Genomic DNA, 14,407 nt, shown 5'->3' with positions numbered 1-14,407 from the left:
CGCATGCTTGGTGCAGCCAAATCTTGAATTTCCTTAAGAAAAAACACTTCTGATTGTTTACTTTTTGTTTAAGCTTTAAGTTGACTCAGAAAGGAGAAGTAATAAGCAGATGTAATAATTTCTTAAATATATATAACTTCTCTAAGTTACATTACTTGGCTGAATTTGAATGAGATTAGCTTGATCATTGTGTTTACTACTTGTCTTCCAATCCTTTTTCTTTCCTTTATATTCACCGGTCTCAAATATTAGTCGTTTGGGCAAACTAAATTTATTACACTTACTGCTCCAATTAGTGCAGTGTTAAATAGTGAGACGCTTAATGAGATATAAGGAATAAATTAGACAAATAATCTTATGAGTGCTTTTCTTAAGGGTGTGTAAGAATCTTAAAACACAGCTAATATCAACGGGATGTAATCTTTTACAACATTTCAAGAATCTGAAGATTAGAGTCCTTTCACATACTATTGGGGAGGTCGTCCCTACGACTCTATAAGCATAAACTTGATTCATCCCCATAAAAATTACTCTTTTAGAAAGCATAGCTACAAATCTTTAAGTCTAAACTAGAACTTGAGGCCGACCTCTTTCATTTAACAAAAAAGACGGTAACAGAAAACCATCTAACAAAAATATTTGTATATTCTCGCTCATCCACAGGTTTTACTAGGCCATCACCACCATATGGGTGCTTAGTATGTCGCCTATGATGTTCTTCCTGAAATATTTAAGCGTTACCAAATGAATCATCCCTGCTTGGTGACCACCTGTCATCCCCATGAGACCGTGCATTATGTGCTCGACGACGTTCTTCTCTGTGCATTGAAGTTTCATCAGATGAATGATGAAGACTGGGAGATCTCCTGTCATGCCTATCTCTGCTACTCTTTTGGCGCTTGCGAGAAAGTCTGCTTCTGTCCATTGAACTCCTATCGGATGAATGATCATGACTGGGGGACCTTCGATCACCTCGTTTCCTTCCATGTGTTCTCTGCCTGTGAGAGAAATCTTCCTTGTCGACGGACCTCGATGGGCACTCTCGACTTATAGACCTCTCCTGTCGATGAGAATGCTTGTTTCCTTTATCATGCTTGTGAGAAAAGTCTCTAGCCTCGTCGAAGCTCCTCTCTCGTCTGGGTGGTGAAGGAGCCTACACGGGTTTAATTCAAGTCATCAGAATCAATAAACAATTAATTCTCATTTTACGTCCTGTATACCACCGGAAACCAGTCTCCACTTTCTGTTTTTGACTTAACCAGTACTTTCTCATGAAGATTAAAAATCACTTGTATGTCAAATTATTTCAGTCAGAGAACTTGACAGCCATGGATAATGGTAAGAGCAAAACTATGAGAGAGGAGAGCCATTTATATAAGTTCAAGAATATCATAAGCTACAGAACTTAGCTAATTGATACACTGACCGAAACTAATAAGTTCAGGTACAGTAAAGTGAACACGAGCGATATGGTTTTCAGAAGGCCAAAACCAGATGTGCAAGAAACTGGATTACCTGAAATCGTGACATGTATCTTCCCTCAGGAGGAGGTGGAATACCAAGCCTCTTTAAATCATCCCACGGTATCTGTCGTCTGTTTCCACAAGTATTCTGAAGTTAGCGGGAAATACATATAAAAATAGTAGCATGGAAAATAGAGCTGAAACAAAAGAAAAGATTGACAGGAAACAAATTGAGACATTGGGATTAATAGTTAGGTTTGGTTACTTCATATAAACTCATCTCAGGCCAATATGATCTAATGGAAAAGAATAAGCTGGAATATTTTAGTAACATTGGCAAGACTTATATTTGCAATATGAAGAGAGACATCTTTGCGAAAATCACAAATCAAATGTGGGCAATTATACTTCAAGAGAAACTATGTTTCTAACAGCGAATCTACAAGGTGCAGAAAGACGGCCTCCTGTATAGCTGTGTTCCCATGTCCAACTTTCAACATGACAACAAGTAATAATGCCAAAAAATGGAAAAAATAATAATGAAATAAACACTTAATTTCATAGCCACAACAGTCTTTTGGCAGGATAAGGAGTCCTAGGTGAGGACTAAGAGTTTATTAGCGATAGGCAAAACGAGGAAAACAGAAGAAAGATGAAGGGCCTAGATCCTTCTTTATTCCTCCTATTTGTACGTGAGGGGCAAAAGTTTAATTTTTGCAAGCTAACCCGGTGAGATTGTAATCCTCTTGCCCTTCTCTTCTCCTCTGCACCCCCTGGCCCCAACTCCCTCCCCCCCCCCCCCCCCCCCCTCTCTTTCCAGGAAAAAAAAGAACCAACTATGTTGATTTGATCTGGTATTGGAAGAAAGCATTAATCCAGTTTGACCCACAAAAAGCTACCTGTTGGAAATAAATTTATCCTGCCTAATCTAATCCAGTATCCAGCAACAACCAATCGGAAGAATCAGTAGCCAGGTAGCGGATTTTGTTAGGCAAAGAGAAATTTATCCTACATTTTGGTAACATTTAAAGATCGAACTGGATTAATTTTGCCAGATCACTACCAGATTACACTATAACTAAACTTCCACAAAGACCGTATAATGGGTCCGTCCTTCTACCATTCTCCACATAATGCTTGTTAAACTAAATTAACACCCTTCAACTTCATAAACATGATTAGCTTTCAGAAATGAAAAAGAATCGATGAAAATGCAAGTACGACTTTCGAGCTTGTAAGAATGTGAGACAATCCTCCAGTCCTCTTTTCTATCTTAAGAAGTGAAGCAAGAATACTTACAGTGGAGCACGAAATGGTCTTTCACGACCTCCAAAACGAAGCTGCCCTGATTCCTTCTTACCGCCAAGACCGCCTCCTGTAAAATAGAATAGCCTTGATAATAGGTTTAATAGCAAATTAAAACTTGAAGAAGAAGGATAATCAGACTAAGTAACTAACCTAACCTTCTTGGAATCCAGCCTGACATTAACCTTTGCCTGTTGTAGTCCACTATTATTTCAGAATCATCAATAATCTTATGGTGAGCATCCTGCAGTATGCGAATAACAAAATGAACAAGATTATGCCGTGAGTTTGGTAAATGAGAAACAGAACCTAGATATTGGACAACGAATATAGTAAGTACACAATAAAGAAATTTCCTTGCCACAAGTTTGGCAGGTCTCACCCTTTTGAGTATTTCGGCAATTAAGGACGTGGAGAGCTGTTTAATCTTACAAAATCTCATACATGTCACTAAAGAAGGGTTTTCCATAAATGCCACTATTTCACATATCTATGCTAACAGCTAGTACTGCAAGTCTTATTGATTCTTCATTTTGATACTTAAAATTTCTCTATAGGTTACTCTAGAACAATTACTCTACTTTTTATGTGTTATGCAGAAAAGATTTGCCAGCACGCCGAAAAAGATTCACAAAATGAGGAAATATAGGTTTCACCATTAGAGAGAACAAGTATACCTGGTATGCTCGCCGCATGTCCCTATCTGTTTCAAATTCAACAAATGCATAACCTCGCGAAGCACCCGTTACTGCAAAAGCAACAGAATATGAGAAGATTTTATCTCCAAGTTCCTACCATATTATCTGCACTTCAATTCTTCAAAAAGTAATATCTTTTCTCTTTACAGTTGCATAGTTCATTGATTTTCCAAATATGCATTAAACCTCCACAACAGGAAACCTGAAATTCCACATATCCAGGTAAATTTGAAGGAAATAGGCAGTACCAATATGTCTGACAATTCTCAAGTTCTTCACCCTTCCATACTTGTTCATCTCCTGTTAATAAACACAACCCAAATTAAATAATTAACAAATACTGAAATCAACAACACCAATTGGGCAATAAGCACAACAAAAAAAAAAAACACAAAAGTAACAAAGAAAGACAGAAAAATAAACATAACCTTCAAAGCCAAACTAATAAATAATCAAATCCACAACACCAATTAGGCAATAAGGAAAAAAGAACACCACAAGAGTAGGCAACCCAAACCTGGCGAAGCGTATGTTCAGTGGTAAAATGAGACAAATGGGCAACAAAGAGAGTACAATAGGGGTCGCCAATAGATTTCGGGTCACCAAAGGGGTCATCTGTCAAATTGGGGGTTAGAAAGAAAAAAAGAAAAGAAAGCGGAGAGAAAGAAGTATATTAATTATACTAACACAAGCGGGCATTAGAACAAAGAAGAGCCCTGTAAACAGCGTTATCGTGAGGAAGAATATCAGTGCCGTCGATGCTTCCAGCTTGAATAGGATGGTATGAAGATGCATAGAATACTGAGTTTACATTCCCTTTTGATTCCAAACCCATTTCTTCAACGGATCAAATTTGTATCTACTTCGAGGACTTCGTTGTTTTTAAAGCTTCCGGGCCTATTTCCAATTACCAACTATTTATCATCTTCGACACTCATAAATAGGGAAAAGGGTAAAAAAATACCTCTCCCTCGTTTGTGAAAGGAAAGGGGCTAAAAATATCTTTTATTATAAATTTGAATAAAAAACAAGGACAAGGGTATCCTTTAATTTGAGAAAAGAGCTAAAAATATCTTTCGTTTTAAAAATTTGGATAAAAAATAGGGAAAAGGGTCAAAAATATCCATCTACTTTGGAAAAAGGGCTAAAAATATATTCCATTACAAATTTGGGTCAAAAATACCCCTCTCATCATTAAAGTTTTTAAATATACTCCTGTCTCAACAGAAATCCTCAGCATAACCCAATTTCATTTTAAAACCCGACCCAGCTAAATAAAAAACTCATATGGGTTACCCGCTCCTGTGCCTATTGGCTCCAGATGTAGTACTCGGGAATAAGTTGGTTGTGTATGGGTTCTTTTAATGTAGTTGAGTCGGCTTTAAAAATGAAATAGAGTTATGTTGGGATTTTCGTTAAAACAGAGGTATATTTGAAAACTTTAATTTGGTGGGGGGGCGGGGGCTATTTTTGACCCAAATTTGTAATGAAGGATATTTTTAGCCCTTTTTTCAAAGTAGAAGAGCCTTTTTGATCCTTTTCCCCCGATAAATACTTATCCATACCAAATATTATAATAAATTAATTTATTTTAATATGATTTAATGAAATAAAAATATGCATTAATTAATTATTATTAATTGATAGAAGTATATGTGCAAACACATATTATGCATTTACTAGTTTCTAGCATAAACACTCAATGCACATAAATTGTTTATGCTTCAACACTGATGACTTGTTTGTAAAATCAAATTCGACACGTAGAAATATTTTTTAACACTACAATATTTATTCACTATTTTTAATTAACTAATCCAACTATCTTTGAGTTATACAATATTGCCGGATTATTATATCCTAGACATGATAAGTTAAAAGTATTACTAAACGGTGAAGATCATCCATGCGGTAGATTTCTATCTACTTATAGAAAGCGAGATATACTTGTCTCAACCAACATTATAATTTGATCCTTTTTTAACTATACTTCTATTCCATCAAGAGCATTATTACTTATTAGTGAAAATTGATAAATTTGAATCTTCTTAAGAATACAATAGGTTTTTCAGTTAATGCACCTAATTCAAACACAAATACCTTTCAAATAAGGGTACATGAACAACTCCAAATTAAATGCACAATTATTTTTCCAAATTATATTTTGAAAACTCACTAAAGCCGAGTACAAACGCCACTTTTTGTTTGTTTAAATGTCACATTCAGATGTAAAGAAAAAGCAAATTAACCCAAATTAAGATAATATATAGATAATTACTCCATTCGTTTATTGTTACTTACAGTTTTTTTTAACGTAGCTTATGAATATGTTTTTAAAAAAATGAAGATTTTATTTCTGAATTCATACCAAATATTAGTTAGTTTAAGTGTCTAATTGTCGTACTCCTAATCAAGCCATGTAAAATTAAAACAGAGGAAGTAACATGTAAACAAAATAAATTCACATTATTCAGTACAGTAGAAAACATCAAATTTACAACATCACATGTAAACTTGGGTTCTCAAAGCCATTAGAGATCTAACCCTAAAGGCAAAAGTAGTGAAATAAAATACAGGAAGGAAGAAAAAACCCATATATATATATATATATATATATATATATATATATATAAGCATCCATATTATTCATACATAAACTCTCATAATTATTTTAGTTTACATTAACTACATGTGGATGCTTCTTCTTTCATTCCAACATAGTCTTGAAAACCTTTTAAGGCTGAGCTTCATTTTCAACATAGGCTTTTGCTTCTGCAGCTGAGTAACAACACCTCCTACATTCACCATATCTAATATGACCACAACAACCATATCGGCAGCCTCCCCAGCCACCACCGCCGCCACGGCCTCCCCAGCCACCGCCGCCGCCACAGCCTCCCCAGCCATAGCCATAACCACCTTGTCCACCATAGCCGTAGCCATAACCATCACCATCATGTTCATGTTTTTCAGCAACTACAGCACTTTCTTCTGCAAATATACGTACTAGTTATAATACGCAGAGGTGGAGCAAGAATTTTGAGTTTGTGACTTGTGAATTTTAGAAAGGAAAATTTATTTGGTCATGCATAAGATCTTTATGCACATTAAGTGCATTTTTTTATAAATATAATTATTTATGAAAAGAGTGTTTGATACAGTCGTGTTACGGAAAATATTTTCCAGAAAATGACTTATAAATATTTAGAGAAGTGAAAGTTATTTTCTGGAAGAGAAATATTTATTAAAGACTAATTGTATTAGCAAACCAATATAGGGTTTTAATTTGATGAGACTTTGAAGTACTTTTTTCCTTATAATTTCGGCCTTAAGGTGGCGTATCCCTGATATAGGTAAAACATATAGTATAGCAAAAGAGGCAAGGGGAGCCAAGCTAAGCTACCACCCTTCCTGGGGTGATCAGGGGTTAAAAGGAAAAAAGACTTTTTTTTTTTTTTCGGAGACTTTTAAGTATTGAAGATTGATAAAACTTACTAATATATAAGTTATAGTTAAACAATGTCATGAAATTAAGAGTTCATATAATTATGATGGAAAATGACTTCCGCCCAATGGTAGGGGAAGTCATCATTTTTTCCCTTTTAGGCAAAATATATTTACCCTGAAAGATATTTCCACGACCAAACGTTAAAAAACACTACTTATTATTTAAAAAATAGTAACAAATCCATAAAGGAAAAATATCCAACGGTAGTTATAACAAATAAAACAACATAAAGAAAAAAGGTGAGATTTAATTACTTGGTCTGCAACATGCCCGGCAACCAAAGCGGGTATAACCACCGCAGCAGCCAAATCGACAACCGCGTCGGACCTGCTCCGTTTCCCATGGCTCCTCCTCCCTCTTTGTTTCTTCTATTTCATTAGCTTCAATATATATAAACAAAAGGTAAATAGAATATATATACTAAAGTTTATATTTTTGGAACGAGCATGCATGAAATGTAAATAATATTCATACAATCAGATCACTTGAAAAACAATTACATATAACTCTTTATAATCATATTTTTAGCAGGCTTTATATGTGAACATGAAATAATCACATGTTTCTTATTATCAAGACAACATTCAGAAAGTAATTAAGCACAAGTTTATTATATTAGTATATATGCAACTATGAAATGAAAGATATTAATTAAGATTAACTAGCACTTCATTAAGTACTATACGATACACACCAAGTACAAAGCATATATATCATGTCATGCAACTAGAATGAGCGAACTTTTATGAAGACTAGCACTTCATAAATACATAGTAAGATTTGTAATTAGCACATGATAAAGGTCGAACGAGGTACCTAGCCATCTAATTCAGTCAAAATTATCATTGCTTGTCATTTAAGTACTATTACGAGTTTAAGTTATATACACAATTAGTATAAAAATATTATACACTTAGGATATATACAGGTAATCGTTCTTAAAATGTGAAATTTATATCTTGTAAATAATTAAGTAATTAAGATAAGTAACATAATACAATAGATAAAGATAACTTGATGGTGTAAAAATACAAGGTTATTACCCTTTTTGTCATCTTGGGATGTTTTAGCAGCACTTACATAATAGGATATGAGAAGAAGTAAAAGCAAAGGGAGAATACAAGTCTTAAGCTTCATTTTTTGGGTTAACAAAACTATGTATTGAGAAAGTTAAAATTATGAGTAACATTTGCTATTGTGGCCACTTTTTATAGCAAAGGAGGAGTAGTAGTGAGGTTACTATAATGGAGAAAGAACCAAATAGTGAAAAATGAAGCCAATGTTTTCAATATTTTCTCTTCTATGCCCACATATGCAAATGTTGTTGGCTGTTGAGGAATTGGATCCTTTCTATTCTTTCAAAATCTTATCAAAGTAAATTTTTGCGATCTTCATCTTTTTTCAAACTTATCAATTTGGCTGTGATATGTGCATACATAGCTACTACTTCGTCTGACTTGATATGGGGCTATCACAAAGGCCAGTTCGATAAAGTTAATTAGTGATCTAAAGCTAAACTTTAATTAAAATTTAAATAAATATTTTTATTTCAAGTTATTTTTACTAAATCTTTAAAGATTTGTATCATTTTCTCTCTCTCTCTATGATCTTCAATGTTTTCCTGAAAAAGATTTAAGCCATATAACTAAGTATTTACTAGGAGGCTGAGAGCAATAATATTGGACAACGTGTACAAATCATTTTCACGATCCTATTTAAAGAATAGTAGAAATCTATAAGGTTTTTAAGTTTAGCCGTCTCAAAATAAACTTCAGATATGCAGGTTAAGTTGAAATCACGAGTTTAAAATTTTTAAATTGAGACGACTGTCGGTTCTGAAGAAAAAGAAATAACTGTAACAAGCGTTTGGTCTGAAGTTGCCATAACTGGTTAAACTTTAAATCATTTTTAAAATTGGATATATTCTTAAAAAGGGCGTCATAAATGACTGTCTGCTGTCAGTTTTACAATAATAATTGGGCCCTCAAATTTAAAGATTTACTAGCTTGGTCCTAAGCTTTCCTATTTTCGTAGAAATAGCTTCCACCGGCCACTTTTTCACAATGTAATAATAGCCATATTGTTATGGAGTTTCGAATGCCACGCGTGACACTCGATGACAATGTCTTGATGTGTCACCTCTGAAGTTTAGAATTCCATGACAACGATTATTTTTCAATTTCAAAAAATAGAGAGTTGGCTATTTGTGAAATTTATCCCTATTTTTCAACCAGTAAAAGGGTTGAAACACAATGCATTGAATTGAAGTGCATAAATCGCTAAAGTGCTTAAAGGGATAAGATCTATAACAAAGTATATTAGCAAAGCTACTTCCAGAATATTAGCTTACTACTGCTACTTTTTACTCTTCAGAAAAAAAAAAATCCCGTTTTCATTATTTTGATATCCAAATTAAGGACATCACTTGTACAAAGTCAGCAATTGAGAGCTCTCTTGATATGAGCGTCTTACGTCAAAAGAAGTCAAAAATGTTCTGCTATAGGTGCTCTCATTATAGAGGTCAACCAATGAGGTATGCGTATTATCAACTTTTGGTTGACCAAAACAAGGACATGCTTTAAGGAAATTATAACAGGCATAATATCTTAAATATCCTTCAAAACTGGGTCAGTTTTATTTAGATCCGCTTAAATTATACTTGGTCCTAACTCTTAATTATCCCAACTTTTCTATAACTTTTACCTCCTCAAACAATAATTGATCCTAATTACTCCCTTATACTTGAATTTTCTATAATTGTTACCCCTTCAAGAGAAAAATAGTAACCGAAGGAAAAGTTGACAGCTATATTTTAATGGAGGCATATAGAACATATATGGAAGGAGATAAGGAAATAGCCATTGGAATGACTAAATATAAGGAAATGATATTTCAGATTTTTTTTTACACATCAGATTAATATGATGTGATTGTTATTTTATAATCTCACGCGCTAAACGTAACTTTATTTGAAATCACTTAGATTATAGACCTTGTACGTGTATTCGAGAATTCATTACATATGTATAACTGTTTAGTCGCGAACCCGGTGACAAAAACGAATATGGATTACGATGCAAGTTCAGAACTCATAAACTTCAAATCTTGACCCCACCTCTATTCATACACCACAGTTATATAAAAAGAAGTTAAATAGTAATCTAAAGCCAAACTTTAATTCAATAAAATTAAAATGCACATACTCATTTGTAATTCACTTTATTAATTTTTAAAAGATTTTGTACCCTTTATTCTTTGCAAACTTGAATGTCTTCCTGTAAAAAGATTAAATCATAGTACTAGTTACTTACTATTACTTAATTACTAGGAGCAAAAATAATAGAGAAAAGACATGTTTTAGCCCCTGAACTTGGCACGAAAACTCAGTTTGGAAACTAAACTTAACTTCTATTTATTTACCCCCCTTAACAACTTACGCTTTAATTTTTTTCCCCCTCTAATGCCCCAGACCAGTTGAGGGCTGGGTAGTGTTAGACACGCGCGAGCTAATTGGTCCACGTATTTATTTTATTCCCCAACTTATTTTTACCCGTCCCCACTTAAAAAAGCCGACCCAGCCCCAATTAACCCGACCCATCCCAAACAAAAGACCCAACTCGGTTCCCAATCGACATTTCCCCTTTTCACTCCTCAACCAAACCTTCACTCTACACAAACCAATCATTGCAAAGTTAAAAATCCAAAAAATACGTAAATCTTGTCGTTTCTGAGTGATATTGAAGATTAGTTAGCCACAACGGTACACGATTGTTGTTGTTCTCGTTAGGGTTTGTCTAGATTTCGATAGATTTCAATGTTACTGTTTTTCAGTTGTAAAAAATTTATCTTTAACTTTTTTTTTGTGTAAATGGTAACTGAATCTTGTAATTTTTCATTTGTTTTTAATTTTAGGTTTTGTGAAGAAAATAGACGATGTGTTTGTGACTTTGAGGTTTAACCACGGAGGTAATTTAGAAAAAAACCCTCGTATTAAGTATGTTGGAGGTTGTGTGATAGATTATTTTGATGTTGATCTTGATAAATTCTCTTAGTTTGAGCTTGTTTACTATGTTAAAGAAATCAGTTATAATGTTTCATCTTGTTGTGTATTTATTAGACCACCTAAATGTCGATTTTTAGTAGAAGTTAAAAGTGATAGGGACATTCTTGGTATTGCACCTCAATTAAAAAACGGAGATATTGTTGTAATTTTTGTGACTGATCTTGTTGAGGAACCTATTGTGGTCCCCCCTGCTCTTCCACCTATTACCCCTGTGGGTGGGGAATCTTTTACTGCTTTTGATAGCCCCACATGTGAAGATATAAATGAAAAGGTTGGGGCAGGTGAGGGTAGTCAAACATTTGGGGGTAGTGAAGGCTTAGGGTTTGAAGAGGTTGCTGGTCTTGATGAACCTTTGGGTGGGACTTCAGTTGCTACTACAGCTACTGCAGCTGATGATGATAATGATTCTGACTTAGAAAGTGAGAGTGAATCTGAGGAGTCTGACAATGTAGTGGTAGAGGAAGGTAAAGAAGAAGAATTTGATAGTGATGTCCATGAGGAGGATAGGAATCTAAGGAAAGATAGGGTGGCTCTAAAATCAAAAAAGAAGAAAGAAAAGGCTAAGAGATCTGAAGGGATAGATTTAGGGCCAAAGAGTGTAGATATGGGACATGATGAATATTTATCTAGGAGTAAGAGTACATTTGAAGGAAAATTGGGTGGGGATGAGCCATTTTATGACTCAGATGATCCAGGTAGTTTTGAAATAGAGACTGATGATGAAGCTGATGACGAAGATGTGGTTGAAAAGCCTACCAAAAAGTCAAGGAGACCAAAAAGAATTAGAAATAGGGTTATTTTTTATCCTAAGTATAAAGAAATAGCTTGGGAGACTGGTCTTGCATTTGAAAGTGCTAAACAGTTTAGGAAAGCACTTACTAGGTATGCAGTTCAAGAACATGTAGAGTTGGATAAATATGTCAATGAACCAACTAGGGTGAGGGTAAAGTGTACTGCTGGCTGTCCATGGTTATTGTTTGCCAGTTTTGATTCTAGAACAAAAGATTTTGTTGTGAAGAATTATAATCCTGTTCATAAGTGCAATGGCACAACAAAGAACAAGTTGGTAAATTCTTTGTATATTTCAGAAAGGTACAGGGACAGAATTATTTCTAAACCTGGCATTAGAATTTTTTAGCTTCAAAATTTGGTAAGAAAGGAATTAGAGGTGTATATTGGTAGGACTGTGGCAAGGAAAGCCAGAAGCATTGTTTTGCAACAAATCATGGGTGACAATGTAGAGGAGTTCAAAAGAATTTTGGATTATAGGGATGAGCTTTTAAGGACTAATCCAGGTAGCACATGTGTGGTTAGGCTGAGTGAAGAAACTTTTGAAGGTGGAGTCAAAAGGTTTCAGTCCTTTTATATATGTTTTGATGCCATGAAGAAGGCATTCAAGGCTGGTTGTAGGAGGGCAATTGGGTTGGATGGGTGTTTTTTAAAAGGCGTTAGTAAAGGGCAAATGCTTATGGCTGTTTGTAAAGATGGGAACAACCAGATGCTACCACTGACTTGGGCAGTGGTTGAAGTTGAGAATGCTTTTACTTGGAGATGATTTGTCAACATTCTAAGGCATGATCTTGAGCTTGGAGATGGGACTGGTTTGACAACTCTTTCAGATATGCAAAAGGTAATGTATTCTTAGTTATTGATTTCTGAATTTTTTTCATTCTCTTTAACTTATGCTGCTCTACTGTCACCTATTTTTTTTTTACATGTTATTGTAGGGTCTGGATATAGCCATTAAGGATCTGCTGCCAAATGCAGAACAAAGAATGTGTGCAAGACATGTGCTTGCCAATTTTTCCAAAAAATGGAAAGACATAGAGATTAGAAACTGCTTCTGGAGATGTGCTAAGTCCACATATGAGCAAGAGTTGCAAAAAAATTGGATCATATGGAGAAGTTAGGTGATGGAATAAATGGAGATTTGTTGTATTACAACATAGATAGGTGGTCCAAGGTCTACTTTAACTACCTCAGCTGTTGTGATAGTGTTGACAACAACATGGCCGAGAGTTTTAATTCTTGGATTTTGGGGCCAAGGCACAAGACCATTATCATAATGCTTGAGGAAATTAGAGTCAAAATGATGAGAAGGGTAGGACAACTAAGAGAGTTTTCTGAGACTTGGATAACAAACATCAGCCCAATGGCTTTGAAGGTATTGCAAGAGAACACATCAAAGTCAATGAAGTGTACTCTTGAATGGAATGGTGAATATGGCTTTGAGGTCAAGGACAGCTGGGATAATAAATTCATAGTATATCTGAACAGCAATACCTGCACTTGTAGATCTTGGATGCTGAAAGGTATTCCCTGCTGTCATGCCATAGCTGCACTTCATTTTAGAAAATTGGAACCTATTCACTATATTGCACATTGGTCCACTAAGGTCAAGTGTTGGTTCTTCTACAGTACCAAGTAATTCCCAACCAAGTAGAGGAAGGGGAAGACCAAGAGGTTCTGCCAAACAGGTAAAAACTTTCTTTGCTATTTACTACTTGATTAAATATTACAGTCTTATATTTAGTCTAACTACTTAAATATGAATTAGGCCATGGCTGCTGCATTTCAATCTGGAAGGGGTACATGACAGTCGTCTACATCACAGGTATTACTTAGCTTGTTAAATTACCACTTAATCAATTTTACAATTCTAAGTGTTTGACACCTTAAATGTGACTTAGGCTTCTGATGCAAGTGCATCAGTTACTGGAAGAGGGGCACCCTTTAAGAGGCCAAGAGTTGTGGGAATGGGAGTGCTTCAGACCCAAAGTAGTTTCAAAATTGTCAATGTAAGTTTGCAACCTCATTAACCATTTAATGCAAACAATCTAGCCTAATGGAGATCTATTTTATTAACGCAGCCTGGAATGGCAAATCAGTCTGCAACCATGCCTATGAATTCAACAGTAGTCACTGGTAGTCTTGGACATCACAAACCAAGACCAGGAGGACTAAAATGGAAAAGGAGTCCAGCTATAACACAATAAGGTCTTCAACAAATAAGTGGACAAAAGAGAATGAAAACAAGGGCCAAAGCTGCTGAGTTGAACTCTTTAAGTCAAACAAGTTCATCAACTGCCCAGAAATGAAATGGAAAAATGAAGTTGAATTAGTTTAGTCCTGTATGTGTATGTCTTTGGTACTGACTGTTATGCAGCAGTGACTGCAGGTTTTAATGTTGTTTTTGTGAAACAATTATGGTAAATGATGTGCATTTGTCAATTATGTTTTTGTGAAACATATTAAGCAGCCGTGACTGCAATTTTGCCCTGTATTGACATTCTATTCTTGCAATATTAAGCAACTGTGACTGCAATTTTGCTGTATATTTCCTGATTTTTTGACAGTTCAGTCTTGCAAT

General features: G+C 34.9%; 2 protein-coding genes across 2 annotated transcripts; both read right to left on the bottom strand.

The window, feature by feature from the left end:
• Positions 1 to 379: 379 nt before the first annotated feature.
• Positions 380 to 4,397, bottom strand: LOC132610280 (U11/U12 small nuclear ribonucleoprotein 35 kDa protein). Its single transcript, XM_060324592.1, has 8 exons — positions 4,154 to 4,397; positions 3,984 to 4,081; positions 3,715 to 3,766; positions 3,446 to 3,516; positions 2,922 to 3,012; positions 2,763 to 2,838; positions 1,516 to 1,594; positions 380 to 1,153 (listed from the first exon to the last, which is right to left on the bottom strand). Exons 1-8 carry the CDS (start codon positions 4,299 to 4,301, stop codon positions 731 to 733), a joined length of 1,038 nt encoding a protein of 345 aa, XP_060180575.1. The 5' UTR covers positions 4,302 to 4,397; the 3' UTR covers positions 380 to 730.
• A 1,526-nt stretch (positions 4,398 to 5,923) lies between these two features.
• On the bottom strand, positions 5,924 to 8,166 carry LOC132610379 (late embryogenesis abundant protein M17-like). Its single transcript, XM_060324681.1, has 3 exons — positions 8,018 to 8,166; positions 7,229 to 7,354; positions 5,924 to 6,457 (listed from the first exon to the last, which is right to left on the bottom strand). Exons 1-3 carry the CDS (start codon positions 8,109 to 8,111, stop codon positions 6,201 to 6,203), a joined length of 477 nt encoding a protein of 158 aa, XP_060180664.1. The 5' UTR covers positions 8,112 to 8,166; the 3' UTR covers positions 5,924 to 6,200.
• Positions 8,167 to 14,407: the final 6,241 nt, after the last annotated feature.

The sequence above is a fragment of the Lycium barbarum genome, chromosome 9 (genome assembly GCF_019175385.1).
Source record: "Lycium barbarum isolate Lr01 chromosome 9, ASM1917538v2, whole genome shotgun sequence".
Lineage (NCBI taxonomy): Eukaryota > Viridiplantae > Streptophyta > Magnoliopsida > Solanales > Solanaceae > Lycium > Lycium barbarum.
This window is presented reverse-complemented; position numbering and strand designations above follow the sequence as displayed.

Coding starts and splice junctions, on each gene's coding strand:
- LOC132610379 (XM_060324681.1), bottom strand. CDS start 8,111: ATGAAGCTTAAGACTTGTATTCTCCCTTTGCTTTTACTTCTTCTCATA. Junction 7,355..8,017: donor ATCCCAAGATGACAAAAAGG/GTAATAACCTTG, acceptor TATATATTGAAG/CTAATGAAATAGAAGAAACA. Junction 6,458..7,228: donor CCGGGCATGTTGCAGACCAA/GTAATTAAATCT, acceptor GTATATTTGCAG/AAGAAAGTGCTGTAGTTGCT.
- LOC132610280 (XM_060324592.1), bottom strand. CDS start 4,301: ATGGGTTTGGAATCAAAAGGGAATGTAAACTCAGTATTCTATGCATCT. Junction 3,767..3,983: donor CTGAACATACGCTTCGCCAG/GTTTGGGTTGCC, acceptor GTTTATTAACAG/GAGATGAACAAGTATGGAAG. Junction 3,013..3,445: donor ACATGCGGCGAGCATACCAG/GTATACTTGTTC, acceptor CGCATACTGCAG/GATGCTCACCATAAGATTAT.